Raw genomic sequence first — 14,704 nt, forward strand, 5'->3', positions numbered from 1 at the left:
TCTTTATGTGAATATTAAATAGATAAATAAATAAAAAGAGTGTGATGATAGAGAGTATAACTCTACATATATAATATCAGTTTTCATTCGAACATTAATTATATTCTCAAAATATTATTTGGTCTAAACAGATATTATTTTACAAAACTAAACATAGTTTTTTTTATTAGTAATCCTATTAATCAAGAAAAATATAAAAAAATATCTTTATATATTCATTAAATTTATCTAAAATAAAAACTAAAAATACATTTATTTCATTCTTTCATCAGGTGCGTTCAATTTTATCCATAATAGGAAATATTTTTTAAGAAGGACAAATTGTCTGTATTATTAGAGTCACATAGAATTAAATTCGTAATTAAAAAGTGGGGCAAAAGTAGTAGTACAATTTTGTCACTACATTTATTCATTTATATTTTCTGTTGTGAACTTTGTCGCACCTTAAAATTCTGATGACTATGAATTATTTTTTATTAATTTTTTATTAAAAATATTATACTTTTTTATTATTTATTATGAAGTTTAATTTGGAGTACTTGCTTCAATAATATAAGAATTTCTATCTATTATTTTTTCTTGTGCAAGTTAGTATACTTACCAGTATTTTGTTTGACTATTTTCCAACGTTATCAAATATATATTGCTATAAACTTTTAAAATTATAAAAACAGTAGAGTATATCAGTAGTACTCTATTATTCTCAAATTTAAGTTTTATTTTGAATGTATTAAAAAATATTTATTTGAAATATTTTAACTAAGTATATTAATTTTTAAATGAACATAAGAAATAATTAATATAAAAAGAAAATAAAATAAATAAGTATAGATTTTGTATAATTGAATAATTCATAGTAATACCTCGGTTGGAAGGCAAGCACAAAAAATACACTCCAATCTATAATGTATTACTACTAAATAAGAATAAATACACGTCTTAATAATTTTTTTTCAATTAATCAAAACTAAATTTTAATTTGTAATACAAGTATTAATTAATATATTAAAATGATTATGTACCTGAAAAAAGGTTAAATAGTAGTCTAAATAACAATTTGTCATATAAAGAATGGCTTCGGTCACTCCCCTTTGCAAAAGAGCAGAAAAAGTAGCAGGTCCTTTCTCTGTCTTTCTTCAACGTTCTGTATCACGTGCTTCAATTATCTGTCACCTATATCACTGTAACAAAAATATTAAACAACTCAATAATAATTTTAAATTAAAAAAATTTTATTTTTCTCTCTCTTCTTTATTTATGTTCAGTTTATTTTATAACCACGTGTTAAAATTCTTTTCTTTACTTTTTTTTTCTTCCTTTCTAATTTTTTTTCCATCCTCTTACTTATTTCTCACACTCTGTTATTTCCTCCTTCTACTCTGTTTGCAATTCAAATAGAAAACATGAAAATTCTCACTTCTTCAACTTTATTCGTATTAATTTTTCTTTCACCAATAGTTTTATCGGCTAAACAAATTCCTTCTACAGTGTACAATAGTCTCCTATTCTCGGGTCACAAAGAGAGTGTTCCGCCATCATCTGAAGCCGCCATCAACAAGAGCAACAACGCCACACATCGCACAACAGAATCTGCAGATGACATCGATGATGGAGAAAACTGTGAATCTTCATGGAATAAGGCATGTTCAGAAGCAGTGCTGAAGGTTGCACGTCAGCCGGAGACAGTGGATTGGCTCCGGAAGGTACGAAGAAGGATCCATCAAAATCCTGAGCTGGCTTTTGAAGAAATCGAAACAAGTCGCTTAATAAGAAAAGAACTGGATCTGATGAGAATTAGTTATCGATATCCACTGGCTAAAACAGGTGTTCGTGCGTGGATCGGCACTAATGGTCCACCTTTTGTTGCCATCAGAGCTGACATGGATGCACTTCCCATACAGGTATCCACAACTTCTGTTAGCTTGGACGTTTGGACCATGCTATACTCCTGTCTCTTCTCTTAGGTTGTGAGATTATAACTTACCTTTCCCTTATCTTTATATCTACAACCTTGAGAATGTATAAAAATTTTAAAACACAGTTTTTTAGATGTTTCTCTTGAATTATTTAAATTTTTTCATAATATTTCATGGTAGAATTGAAAATAAAAATTATTAAAGCATTAATAATTATACATTTATTATAGTTCTTAACTTCTTTCTTTTTTCTTTTTTTTCTAAATTTGGCCTTTTTTGGTATTATTTACCTTATGTCGCTCTGTTATTTATCTTATATTTTTTTATGATAATTTTATTTCATTACTTTGATCAAAATAATAAAAAATTATAAAAAGCTTTTTAACCAAAGTTTGTTATTTTTTATAAGATAATGTTTCAAAATTAATGAATATATATGTTTAATATATCGAAATTATTTTTATTTTTTTTATTCTGACATAGTACATATGATTGTATCTTTAATTTGTCTTTTTCGCCTGACATAAATGATAAAATCTCAAATATTTTTTAGTATTTTGTCAGATTTTTTTGCCTGTGTGAGGTAGATTATGAAACCTTAAAATCTTTTTAGTTTTGTCAGTTCTTTTTGAATTTGATGCTATAATTTTTATAATGTACTATGTTGTGTACTATTTTACTCTATCTCTAATTGTCTTAACAAACAAATTATATTTATACTTTTTTCAATTATATTAAATAAAAAATATGATTGTCTTCAGAATATATTAGGTAGAAAGTAAATATGTCTTATATTACTTGTATTTTTACTATTCTTTTTTGTAAAGTGAATTTAATTTGATACAAATAAAAAGGATTAAAAGTTATATATAAATTCAATTTATAAATAATTAAAAAATTAATTTAAAAAATAACAAGAAAAAAAGAGAAAAAAAAAGTTAGATTTGCACTTCTACTAATAATTAATTGTTGCTTTAATGTTAACGAAAACATTTACCTGAAATTATTAATATATAGGTATTAACTGTTCTGTAATCACTCTAACATATACAGGAAGCTGTGGAATGGGAATACAAATCTAAAGTTGCCGGCAAGATGCATGCTTGTGGGCACGATGCACATGTGGCCATGCTTATGGGTGCTGCCAAAATATTGAAAACTCGAGAACATTTGTTGAAGGTTTTTTTTCTCGCTTTACTCTTACCTTATAAAAAATGCTTATATGTCTGTTTATTAATTTTTTCTACAGTATTATATGTACATACACTCAACTTACCTTCTAAAAATGTAATAACTATTAAAAGAGAAGATACGTTAAAAAAAAAGTAAATTTGTATTTTTTTTTTATAAAACTGGCAACTATATAAAAGATTAAAAAAACATGGTAATAAAATTGATATAATATTATAAAAAAATATTTTATTTTTTTTTATTCTCTCTCAAATTACTCTTTATAATTTATTGGACTCACATGACACATTATTTAATTTAATAATAATTAATTTTTTAAATCCTACTTTACAATAATTTTCATCTTAAAAGAAATATATAGTACATACCCTACTTTACAAACATATAATACATTATATATTATACCACCGAGAAAAATATATATTTTATTATTAATAAATATAAATAATTTAATTTTTATTCTATGATAAGTATACAGAATATATTTATTTAGTATTGTATATAATAAAAATTCTCTAACAATAGACCAGATGCTTGTAACTATAATAGAATTTACCTCTTATTTATATTTAAGAAATATCAATAATAATTATGAATTTATCGTTTTGTTCAATTATAAAAAATTAAAAGTAAAACCAATTCTATATTTTTATTACAATACATGTGCTTAGTGCCATCATTCAGTACATATACTCATGTACTCGGTCTCAAAATTTATAGCCAAATGTTAGCAACTTTTTGTTCTTCCATTTATGAGAAACATCGAAGGAATCTTCGCACGCTATATTTGTCCAACTAGCTTTCTGTCATTTTAAAGGTTGGATTTCTCTTTTGATTGTAATATTTATTTTATATTTTTATTGTCTTTTTCTACTTTGGTGTCATAAAATTTGAATGTAAGTAATTTTTTATTTACGCATTATTAAATTTTTTATATATTAAATTACTTTTAATAAAATTTTAAATCCAAAATATGATTCATGTTAGCAAAAAATGTTTTATTATCATGTCAATTTTAAAATCTTTATAATTTTTCTAACAATATCAACACATTTTATTTGGTTGTTAGTAAATACAAATTACTTATTCAGTGGTGAATTAAATTTAATTAAATCTATTTTTCTTTTTCACCAAGAGACAAAGTAATTATGAAAGTTCAATTTGAAGTCCAAGACAACCACTACATGACATACTATAAACTATGAAGGCTTTTCTACTAATTAAACATCTAGAGGGGGTGGTTGGTGGTCCCTTTATCTCTTATTAGTTATTATATTTTATTTTTCCTTCTCATTTTATGTTAAAGACATTAAATATTAGATTAACTAAAAAAGATTTTCAGAAAATAAAATATTCCTTAAATTGTTTTTAGGGAGCTTTTGTTTTAATTAATTAATTTGAGATATCAATGTTATCACAATTTTTTATGGTTGATCATTTTTATTTGCAATCATTTATTTTTTCAAATTATCACTATACTTAGAAATTCATATCACAATGATAATATTTTATTTTTCCAAAGATTAAGCATTTCATGTGAACAATACTTTAAATCTTTGGTAGAAGAAATTGTGTGACTATAAAATTATAATTATTTTTATGCCTTATATTTTTATAATCATAGAGTGTTAGAGTAACTTTTAAATTGTCTCTTGTGTAATTCTAAGGTTACAAATTGTAGCCTATTCTAAAATCATCTATAACGTGTGATACTGTTCATCACACAATTTTTTATTTTTATTTTTATTCTTAACTCTAAAATGTTTTCTCTCATATCTTACAAGAATTGAGAACCAAGAGTTAGTCTTCTGTCATATTATACATTTGGCCTTCTCTTTATATGTAGAAAGAGAAATGATAACCTTGTTCTGTTCATCTTATATTCACCTTAAATAACTAGATATTTGGATTCCCAACATACATCGCAAGCCAATCAATTATTCATAAAAAATACACTATACAATCTCAGTAGTTTATACTAAAGATATTAATGTAGGGTATTTATGGATCGGATTCTATTTGCATATCTACGATATTTATTCGAATCTGATTTAAAATTGTGGATATGCATCGATTTATAAGATTATCGGATCTGATCCACACACTAATAGCGTCAAATTGTAAATTTTGTGTAGGTATCCATATATCCGATCCGTATATCTGCGTATCTAAAAAATAAAGAAATAAATAAATAAATATTTTTTATTTTTTATTTCAACTAATAATAATCATATATGTTATATTATTTTAATTTATTATTTAAGAAAAATATGTTTAATATTATTTTAGAGTAAACATATTTAAAAGAATAGAAAAAATGAATTTTATTCACATTTTTTAATAAAAATAAGTTTTTAAAAATATTTTTATCCGATATATCCGATATCCGAATCAAATCCAAGCTTAAAAACTGTGGTTATCAGATCCGATACAATCCGATAATTTTAGTACGGATCAGATCAAAATTTTAGTCATATTCGATCTAATCCAATCGACGTTCATTAATAATTAATGAATAATTTTAAAAAAGTGATGATGTTATTCTCAAATTTGATATTATCTTAATTTTAAATTATTTAATAATATTATTATTTTTTATAATGATAAAAAAGTTTCTGTTAAAAGTAATTTAACAATAATATATAATAAAAAATAATTTTTTTTATTTAACCTACTTAAGTCACAAAAAAAATTATTTCTATCCGCGAATTGAAATTATATTTGTGACCCCGTTCTTAAATTATAAAAGCAGAGTACCTTTCACCAATTGAATTACTATCGTTTAGTAAAAATATTCAATTATTTCTTTACTTAGAAATTTATTGAAAAGTTATCTATCTATAATTATACTTAACTTAATAATCTATGATGTATAAATACTAATATAAATACAATATAATAATGAATATGTAAATTTTTAATTTTTATAAGATACGAAAATATAGTATACATATAAAATATAAAATATTTTTTAAATTAATTATAATATTTTAATATTTTATTGATATTAAAATATAAATTAATTTTTTAATTATTTTTAATATTTTTTATGATATAAAATATTTAAAATATTTTTTATTTAAATACTTAATAATATATATTATTTTTAAACAAATATATATTAAAAATAAAGTTGGACATAATATATAATGATATTTAAGTGTGTTTAACTATATTTAAATTTTTTAATTTAATTTTTTATTAAGACACATTTAAACACAAAAAAATATATGAATCGAATAAACATTAAAAAATGTCATGTCTAAATTATTCGATAGGCAGACACAACAAATAAAAAAATATCGGGACTTCACAATTAATAACTTTTTTTCAAAAATTAAGAATCCTAAGATGGTATCTACCACATTAAATAAAGTTTGTTTGGTTTTATTGGTTTGAGAACACGTGATTGAATATGATGAACTACCCCGCAGTTTTTCTCTCGATTAAAGGGAAAGTTGACTCTTGATTGCACCAGTAATGTAACCTTGACGAGCATAAAACTTTTCTGTGCATTCTGACATTAGAGGGACTACATACATATTCAGGAGCATGCCTTGTGTTTGTTCCAATGGAATCCAGGATTGTACTAAAATAAATAGCGCTGCACATGGATCGGATAATATCTGCATATTCGCGATAATTATTCGCATTCGATCTGAATTTTGAGGACACTATCCGATTCGCAAAGTCATCGGATCAGATCCGTATTATGGTAAGATCGGATTGCAGATTTGCCAGTGATATCTGCGAATCCGATCCGTAAATCCGCATATCCGCACATCACATATAAATAGTATAGTTTAAGAAAATAAACCCTAATGTGATATGAATTTTAGTGTGTTGTTTTATGAATTTTATGATATCTTGTTTTTTATTTTTTATGTTGTACTTTGACTTAGAATAATTAAACTTAAATCTTGTGTTATTATTTTTTTTTTTGTTATTCAAGAGAACTTTTATTGATAATATTTTAGAATTAAATATGCTTAAACAAGTGAAAAATGAATTTTTTTCTGTAAAAACAGCCAAATAGAATTTGAAAACAATTTTTTTATTATGCGGATATACCCGATATCCGATCCGATCCGATCTGCATATTTGCGGATCGAATCGGATCGGATCTGGCCTGAAAAATTGTGGATACTGTATCCGATCTGATCCGATGAGTGCAGTACGGATCGGATAGAATTTTAGGCTATATCTGATCCGATCTGATTCGTGTGCAGTCCTATGAACAAATATGTTTTTCTTTTTTCTTTTTTACATCAAATTTTAAACTTCTTTAAATTTACTTAAAATTGCATAGATTTAATGAGAAAAATTAAATTTGTAACCATCAAATATGGATATTTACATTTTTCAACTTGATATATTATTTTCTGTTAAATAAAATGACATTATTAATTTAAAATTGACTATTCAAAAGTTTTTTAATAGCTATTTGTTTGAATCAATGCAATGAGACATTACAATAGGGTGTTCAGTGTTGTCAATAGAATGGTATCTGGTCCACTACTACTTGCTCATTAGAATTAGCATGTGATTGGATTGGTGTTTTCTTTTTTAGCCATTGACATGATATTTAAAAGTATTTGTTAATTTACTAAAAAGAGTTAAAAACTAATATTTAATTTTATAAATATAAAAATAAATAATTATTAAATATTTAAAATTTATTATAACAAATAAATTAAACAAAAATTAAACACAAAATTATAGACACCATAAAATTTATTTTCTTTCTTTTCATGCTACCACTAAAATTAATGCCAAGTAGTACTAACACAACAGTAGAGTATGGTAATGTGAAGTGAGTAACTGAATGGTAAAGGTGTGTCAGGTTTCACAAGTCTTCCATAGATGACCAGAGTCTAGAGCGTAGATTATTCTCCACACCTGAAGCTATTGTAAACTTTGTTGGTTTCAGGAGATTTACACATTCTGGAGGGTTAATATTTAAAACGGTAATTAAATTGGTTCTTCCACTAATTATATGATGTCTTAAAATGATTATGCGACATTTATTTTAGCGAATTAATGAACTAACTACTAAATCAAATTAAGTTGGTTATGCTGTTGTCATTATCTAAGGGATGGAAAGAGACAAATCTAATCTATGGCTATACTTTTTATTAATTAATTTGAAATATTTGATGTTTTGAAAATAGAATTTACACATGCTTCAAATCTATAATTGTGGATTTATTTATTTTTAATATTTTTTTAAAAAATTTATAAAAAATAAAAAATAAAAATGAAAAATAAAAAACAGAAATGAAAACTTTAACCACATGTAACTAAATAAATAGACACTAAATTTTTATTTTTAAATGCATTAAATAAATTTGAATTTTTTTTTTTTTTGCTTGAATCCCTATTCTCGATCAGTGCAGAAGAACTTTGTATACAATAATATTCACTCAATTCCATTTTTTTGTTTGTACAGTTGCTAGTAATTTGAATATTTATTGAGGGATTTGAAACCATTAACGGAGAACATACATATGGTTTCTCATTTGGAAATTAGTGTCTAGCTTGTCTGTTTGTCCCATATTCACAATTGACCCTACCAGGCCTTGCTCTTATGGCAGGGAACTGTAATTCTGATATTCCAACCAGCGGAGGAAGCTGGAAATGGTGCAAAGAGAATGATACAAGATGGTGCATTGAAGGATGTTGAGGCTATATTTGCAGTTCATGTATCCCATCAGCATCCAACCGCTATTATTGGGTCCAGGCCCGGCCCATTGCTGGCTGGATGTGGTTTTTTTAGAGCCGTGATCACAGGGAAAAAGGCCCTCGCCGGCGATCCACACCACTCGATCGATCCGGTTTTGGCCGGTTCAGCCGCTGTGATCAGCTTGCAGGGTATTGTCTCCCGCGAATCCAATCCCTTGGATTCACAGGTACGGCCTCATATATTTAGTAGATCAAGCTCTTCTAAAGTTAGAAAATTAGTAAAATAAGAAAATGAAAATCTAACCATCTTTGAATTAAAATAGTGAGACTCACATATGATAAAAATTATAAATTAAATAATGATAACTATTTAACTACTTACTTTATTACTTTACAATTATCTTCACTTTAGAGGATTTTTTCTTTCCATATTTGGTATATACTAAGAACTTAGCCCCATTTGCAATTTAGGTTGTTTCTGTGACTTCATTCAATGGCGGCAACAATCTTGATATGATACCAGATACAGTGGTTCTTGGTGGAACTTTCAGAGCTTTCTCTAACACCAGCTTTTATCAACTACTTGAAAGAATTGAGCAGGTTAATAGCAAGTTACATTGTGTTATATACTAAATTGAATGAATACACATATATAGCTAAGCTGGAATGAAATCCTATTATTATTGTTGTCTCAAACAGGTGATTGTGGAACAAGCCGGTGTGTATAGATGCTCTGCAGAGGTTGACTTCTTTGAAAAGGAGTACACCATATATCCTCCAACAGTCAATGATGACAAAATGTATGAGCATGTGAAGAAGGTTTCCATAGATTTGCTGGGTCAAACGAATTTCAAGGTAGTTCCACCCATGATGGGTGCTGAAGATTTCTCATTCTACTCCCAGGTGGTCCCTGCAGCATTCTTCTACATAGGGATAAGGAATGAGACATTGGGGTCTACTCACACAGGACACTCCCCACATTTCATGATTGATGAAGATGTTCTACCAATAGGTGCAGCAGCACATGCCACCATTGCAGAGAGGTTCCTCATTGAGTATGGGTGAAGTTAATAATAAAAAAGTCATGCTGGGAAAATGGGAATGAATGACTATTCTTCTCACTTCTCAGTTCTCACACTCTCCACTCAACTTGGTACAAAATTTGGTAGACACAAGTTTGATCCGTCGCCCCCCTCCCCCCTCTCTGATATTCCCTATATTTATTTGTTGCTTTGAGTTAAGGAATGTAGAGGCAAGGCTCATAAATGATAACAAAAATAGAGTGCGCCAGAATTTTATACAAGTTTGGGTTGCGTTTTTGGAGGCAGATAGATATGTATGTGCACGAGTATAAATAAAATAATAATAATAATTTAGCTTCAGGAAATCTGTGAATTCTTGTTTTTATAAAATTGGCGTTACTTTCAACACAGTAAAATGCATTCAAGAAGAGCACGTAGGAGAATGGAAGACTCGATAGGAACATTAGCTTCTCGACATATAGTTCGTTTCAGTACCAAAACACACCACATTTTTCACTTCAGCGGATCCTTTATCATACAACAACGGGTTGGCAATGGAGATGAAAAGCATTTAGACAAAAACCGGCATACAGTTACGCTTTCCGTCCGCCTTCTAGAATGAACTATCCCCTACATATTTTGAACAATTTTACCTCTTCTCTCCACATAAACTTCTGGCAGCTTGAAGAGCAAAATAGGTCAAGATGATGTCAGCACCAGCCCGTCGGAGGCACAATAGTGACTCCATCATAACCTTTTCTTCATCAATCATTTTCAGAGCACCACCAGCTTTTATCATTGAGTACTCACCAGAAACCTGCAACACATAAAGATTGTTAGATAAATAAGTACTCAATTATTCCACGAAAAATTGGACGACTTAGAATTTGACAAGACATAGTAGCATTACTGCATTGCAGTAACTGTTAAAACAAAAGAGTAGTGCGCTAAACAAGTATCAAAGCATGGTGTTATTTTTGTCGAGGAATACTAGAGGGCAATCAAAATTTATTATTTTTAGTATTTCTGATGACCCTCTAGTATTTCTCATTTTTGTCAAGTGCTAGTGTAAGCCAAAGAAGAAACCTGATATGCTGCAATTGGCAAAGGAGAATTATCCCTCAGAAGCCTTATGATATCCAAATAAGGAAGACCAGGCTTCACCTGGAAACCAATATTTTCAAGTTAGAAAATGGTATACAAAAAACGTGCAGTGTTTCATTCTTGTAATGATCATGCACACACAAATAAGGGAACCAACCAAGAGAATATCAGCTCCTTCAGATTCATCTTCTCGCATCTCAGTCAGAGCCTCTCTGTAATTTGCTGGATTCATCTGATAACTTTTGTACACAAGGCCATATTTATAAGCAAAGTATCAATTAATCATGTTAAATTGATTACATATATGGCTCTAAGTTGAGGAGGAGGATTGGGGGTAAGTAAATAAATAACAAAAAGTTGGAAGTTCAAGTTAACACAGACGTTTTCTTGTCTCCAAACCGAGGGTTGGAGTCCAGCGCTTCTCTAAATGGGCCATAAAATGAGCTTGCATACCTGTTGGTACCAGATAAATGCACATTTTAGGACAGTGAGTTGAACAGACAATATAGATCTACCAATTGGTACTATATCTAAACCCTTCATAAACACATTTGAATAAGAATTATAACAGATCAATGACACAACGGATACCACCCTAAGTACATACTAATTTTGAATTATTTCTGTTTTTTCTTCCCTAAAAATTTGAGATGTACATATTTGAAATTAACTAAACCTTCAGAAATTTCAAATGCAACATGGCACAGAAAGAAGATATGACAAGGGGAAAAGAATTAGTAGTCAAATTACTTTGCTGTGTAGGACATTATAGAAACATGATGAAAGCCTTCAGCATCAAGAGCTGCTCGCATTGCTCCCACCCGACCATCCATCATATCACTAGGACTGACAACATCTGCTCCAGCTCGGGCCTTTTTGCACAGTCAATAAAGACAAAGGGATTGAAAAAAATGTTAGTGGGTTTATAGAAGTACAAAAGGAACCCTTGGAAGTTGAGAAGAAAAAAGCATATGAAATCCGAAAGTAGCAATGCTCAACCATTAACCTCCACACAATATTAACTTTTTTACCTGTGATACACCTATTAAATTAAATGGATAGGAGGGTAGATGGAAAGAAGACTACTAGTATTATGAGAGAGGATTAGTAGTGATGATACTATTGCAAAATACACCAATTGTTCTCCCTCTAACATTGAGACTATCATAATCATTTCGGTAATCCATGTGTGTATTTAAAGCTAGATAGTTATTTGAGAACGATGGGAATAATACTGGTTTGCTACTACTATATTTGGCATCAGCTCTTTCCTCTTTCATTTTAAAACATTGAGAAACTATCATCCCCATTACATGATCAAAATTTGAAAGTGAACCAATTAGAATGCAGTCATATTACCTGGGATACAGCTTGTTTGCATAATTGATGAACAGTCTCATCATTCATAATAACTCCTACAAGATATCAAAGATAGTAATTATGATTAGTACTTTAAGTGTTCATGTTTCAGAGGGTTTGTTTTATGAATTATCAAGTCAATCATGTTTACTAATAGCATTTAACACATATATCCTTCATGGCATCTGGTTCCTAAGATGGCAGAAGAAACATATTAGATTTTAATATTGAGAGAATCTTTTTTTGATAAAAAAAAAGAGAATCTAATTAAACAACTATAGGTTTTAATTTTCTCAAGAAAAACTCTTACCATCTTCTCTAACTATACCATCATGCCCATCTGATGAATAAGGATCTAGTGCAACATCTGTATAGATAACCTGAAAAAAGTTTGATAAGGATATTATTGGCTTAACTCTCTACAAGCACCAGAAAATATTAACCTCAAATTATGTTCACTTACAAGGTCTGGAAACTTATCCTTGAGCAAACGTATTGACCGAGGCACTAAACCATTATCATTGTATGCTTCATTCCCTGTGGGAGACTATAAGGAAAAAATCTGTCATACAGGGCTGAAATCACACTACAGAAAATCTACAGTATGTAAGTAACAGAATAGAACCTTCAAGGCATCTGGAATTTTAGGAAAAAGCACCACACTATTAACACCAACATCCCGTGCCTTTGCAACCTGAAGATATGGCAAGCATAATGTCATCATCAACCATGTGGTTTGCAAATATAAATTAGAAGAGCATTATATGGGAGGATCGACTTTGTGTGTTTAATGATTATTTTTAATACTACACAAAAAAGACAACGTAAGCAATGTAATAGGCAGATTCAGGAAGGGAAGTAGAATACCCAAACAAAACTAGCCAAGTTCCTCCCAGCCTAGATATTTAAAGAAACAATTAAATCTGTCTAAACGTCTTGAACATATTTAAACAGCTTCAAACTTCTGATAAGTAACTCAAATAAATGAATAATGCTAGAAAACATTAAAGCCAATCCATAAAAAGGGAATTAATCAAGTGTAATGCTAAGGAGGATTACTAGAGCACTTTTAGTAGGAGATACAGAAACAAGAGGAAATAACAACCTCTTGCACAAGTCCATGCCTCCATCCAAGCCTATAGCATCCCGGCATAGCCCCAATTGGAGTGTCCTCCTCACCTGCAAGTTAAATTTCTACCAATCAAAACAGATCCAGCATAGCATATTACACTACCTCCACTACACATGAACAATGCATAAAACAAGTAAAAACAAGACCAACCTTCATGAATGAAAAGTGGATACACGAAATTCGCAGGCGATATTGTCGTCTCCTGAAAAGCTTCCCTCAGCGCCGGCGTCCTCCGGTTGCGGCGAGGACGCCTGTTAAGTGGCTGATACAAAATCAAATCAAATCAAATCAATTGCTTAACTCAACAAGTTTTTCTAAGTCATCAGCAAGAATGCGCAAGGCTTAAAGTCAACACATTTGGTTCCTATTCGGAAATTGAATCGGAGACTCACAAGTGAAGGGACGACGGGAGTTCCAACCGGAGAAGCCGGTTTAGGGGGAACCGGAGGTGCCTCCGGGACGTTACCGGCAACAACGGCGGCTTCGCATTCGGCGTCGGAGAGGCCAAGCTTGTGGAGTGGACCCGCATGGTTACCGTTGTGGGAATCACTTGCTCTAACGGCGAAGAGGTGGAGAGGGCGAAGAAGGTTGGTTGAAGTGGTGCGGTTAGAAGAGAGCTTCAAATTGGAAGGTTGGGTGGGCCTGAGACCAATGTATCCGTGAGAATCGAAAGAAGAAGAAGGGTTGATGATGGTGAATTGGGCGTTAGCGATAGCTGAAGCCATTAGCATCGAGAAATGTCAGCTGAAAATCTCAGCTTCCTGAGTGACTTATTATCGAATAGAGAATAGAGGGAGCCAATCAAAAACATTGCTCAGCTCCAAGACACCTCCCATCGGGATCCACCTAACCGCCTACACTCTATTTCTTTATTCATTTAATTTTTTTTAAATCATTAATATTAACTTGAATGTAAAATGAATATAAAAAATTAATCATTATTTTTTATGTTTTTGAATATACTATTGTAGAACCCTACAAGTATACAACTCGACCTGTCCAGGTTCGAGCTCACCTTCGTTAAAGATGGATGAGGTATACTTTAATTATAGGAAAAATATGAGAGAAGAATATAATATATACAAAATGAATCGCGTTCCTTTTAAGACTTCTATAGACATATAGTGTATCTTTTTAAATGTGGTATAATCAATTATCATTTATTCATTTTGATCTGATCTTCTCTTGACTAAGCATAATGTTAAGTTTTACTATAATCGTATCTTTTGTGCCAGCTTTTGTAATGACAATGATTATTTATCTAAATTTATTAATTTAACTGATTTATAAAGTAGTTA

At 29.7% G+C, this 14,704-nt stretch overlaps 2 protein-coding genes across 2 annotated transcripts; one reads left to right on the forward strand and one right to left on the reverse strand.

The window, feature by feature from the left end:
• Window positions 1-1,347: 1,347 nt before the first annotated feature.
• On the forward strand, window positions 1,348-10,173 carry LOC130943606 (IAA-amino acid hydrolase ILR1-like 6). The gene is made up of 5 exons (XM_057871549.1): window positions 1,348-1,901; window positions 2,970-3,095; window positions 8,702-9,016; window positions 9,261-9,389; window positions 9,489-10,173. Exons 1-5 carry the CDS (start codon window positions 1,404-1,406, stop codon window positions 9,852-9,854), a joined length of 1,434 nt encoding a protein of 477 aa, XP_057727532.1. The 5' UTR covers window positions 1,348-1,403; the 3' UTR covers window positions 9,855-10,173.
• Window positions 10,174-10,251: 78 nt separating this feature from the next.
• On the reverse strand, window positions 10,252-14,230 carry LOC130943607 (delta-aminolevulinic acid dehydratase, chloroplastic). The gene is made up of 12 exons (XM_057871551.1): window positions 13,799-14,230; window positions 13,557-13,668; window positions 13,380-13,453; window positions 12,900-12,968; window positions 12,738-12,821; window positions 12,585-12,654; window positions 12,275-12,330; window positions 11,666-11,787; window positions 11,297-11,368; window positions 11,073-11,154; window positions 10,898-10,975; window positions 10,252-10,628 (listed from the first exon to the last, which is right to left on the reverse strand). Exons 1-12 carry the CDS (start codon window positions 14,135-14,137, stop codon window positions 10,461-10,463), a joined length of 1,326 nt encoding a protein of 441 aa, XP_057727534.1. The 5' UTR covers window positions 14,138-14,230; the 3' UTR covers window positions 10,252-10,460.
• Window positions 14,231-14,704: the final 474 nt, after the last annotated feature.

This window comes from Arachis stenosperma, chromosome 8 (assembly GCF_014773155.1).
Source record: "Arachis stenosperma cultivar V10309 chromosome 8, arast.V10309.gnm1.PFL2, whole genome shotgun sequence".
Classification (NCBI taxonomy): Eukaryota; Viridiplantae; Streptophyta; class Magnoliopsida; order Fabales; family Fabaceae; genus Arachis; species Arachis stenosperma.

Bases quoted from the DNA above. Each gene is read 5' to 3' on its own strand.
- LOC130943606 (XM_057871549.1), top strand. From the start codon at position 1,404: ATGAAAATTCTCACTTCTTCAACTTTATTCGTATTAATTTTTCTTTCA. The intron at 3,096-8,701 runs GTTTTTTTTCTC...CTCTTATGGCAG, and splicing joins CTCGAGAACATTTGTTGAAG to GGAACTGTAATTCTGATATT. The intron at 9,390-9,488 runs GTTAATAGCAAG...TGTCTCAAACAG, and splicing joins TACTTGAAAGAATTGAGCAG to GTGATTGTGGAACAAGCCGG.
- LOC130943607 (XM_057871551.1), bottom strand. From the start codon at position 14,137: ATGCTAATGGCTTCAGCTATCGCTAACGCCCAATTCACCATCATCAAC. The intron at 12,822-12,899 runs GTTCTATTCTGT...TTTTCCTTATAG, and splicing joins AAATTCCAGATGCCTTGAAG to TCTCCCACAGGGAATGAAGC. The intron at 12,331-12,584 runs GTAAGAGTTTTT...GATATCTTGTAG, and splicing joins TGGTATAGTTAGAGAAGATG to GAGTTATTATGAATGATGAG.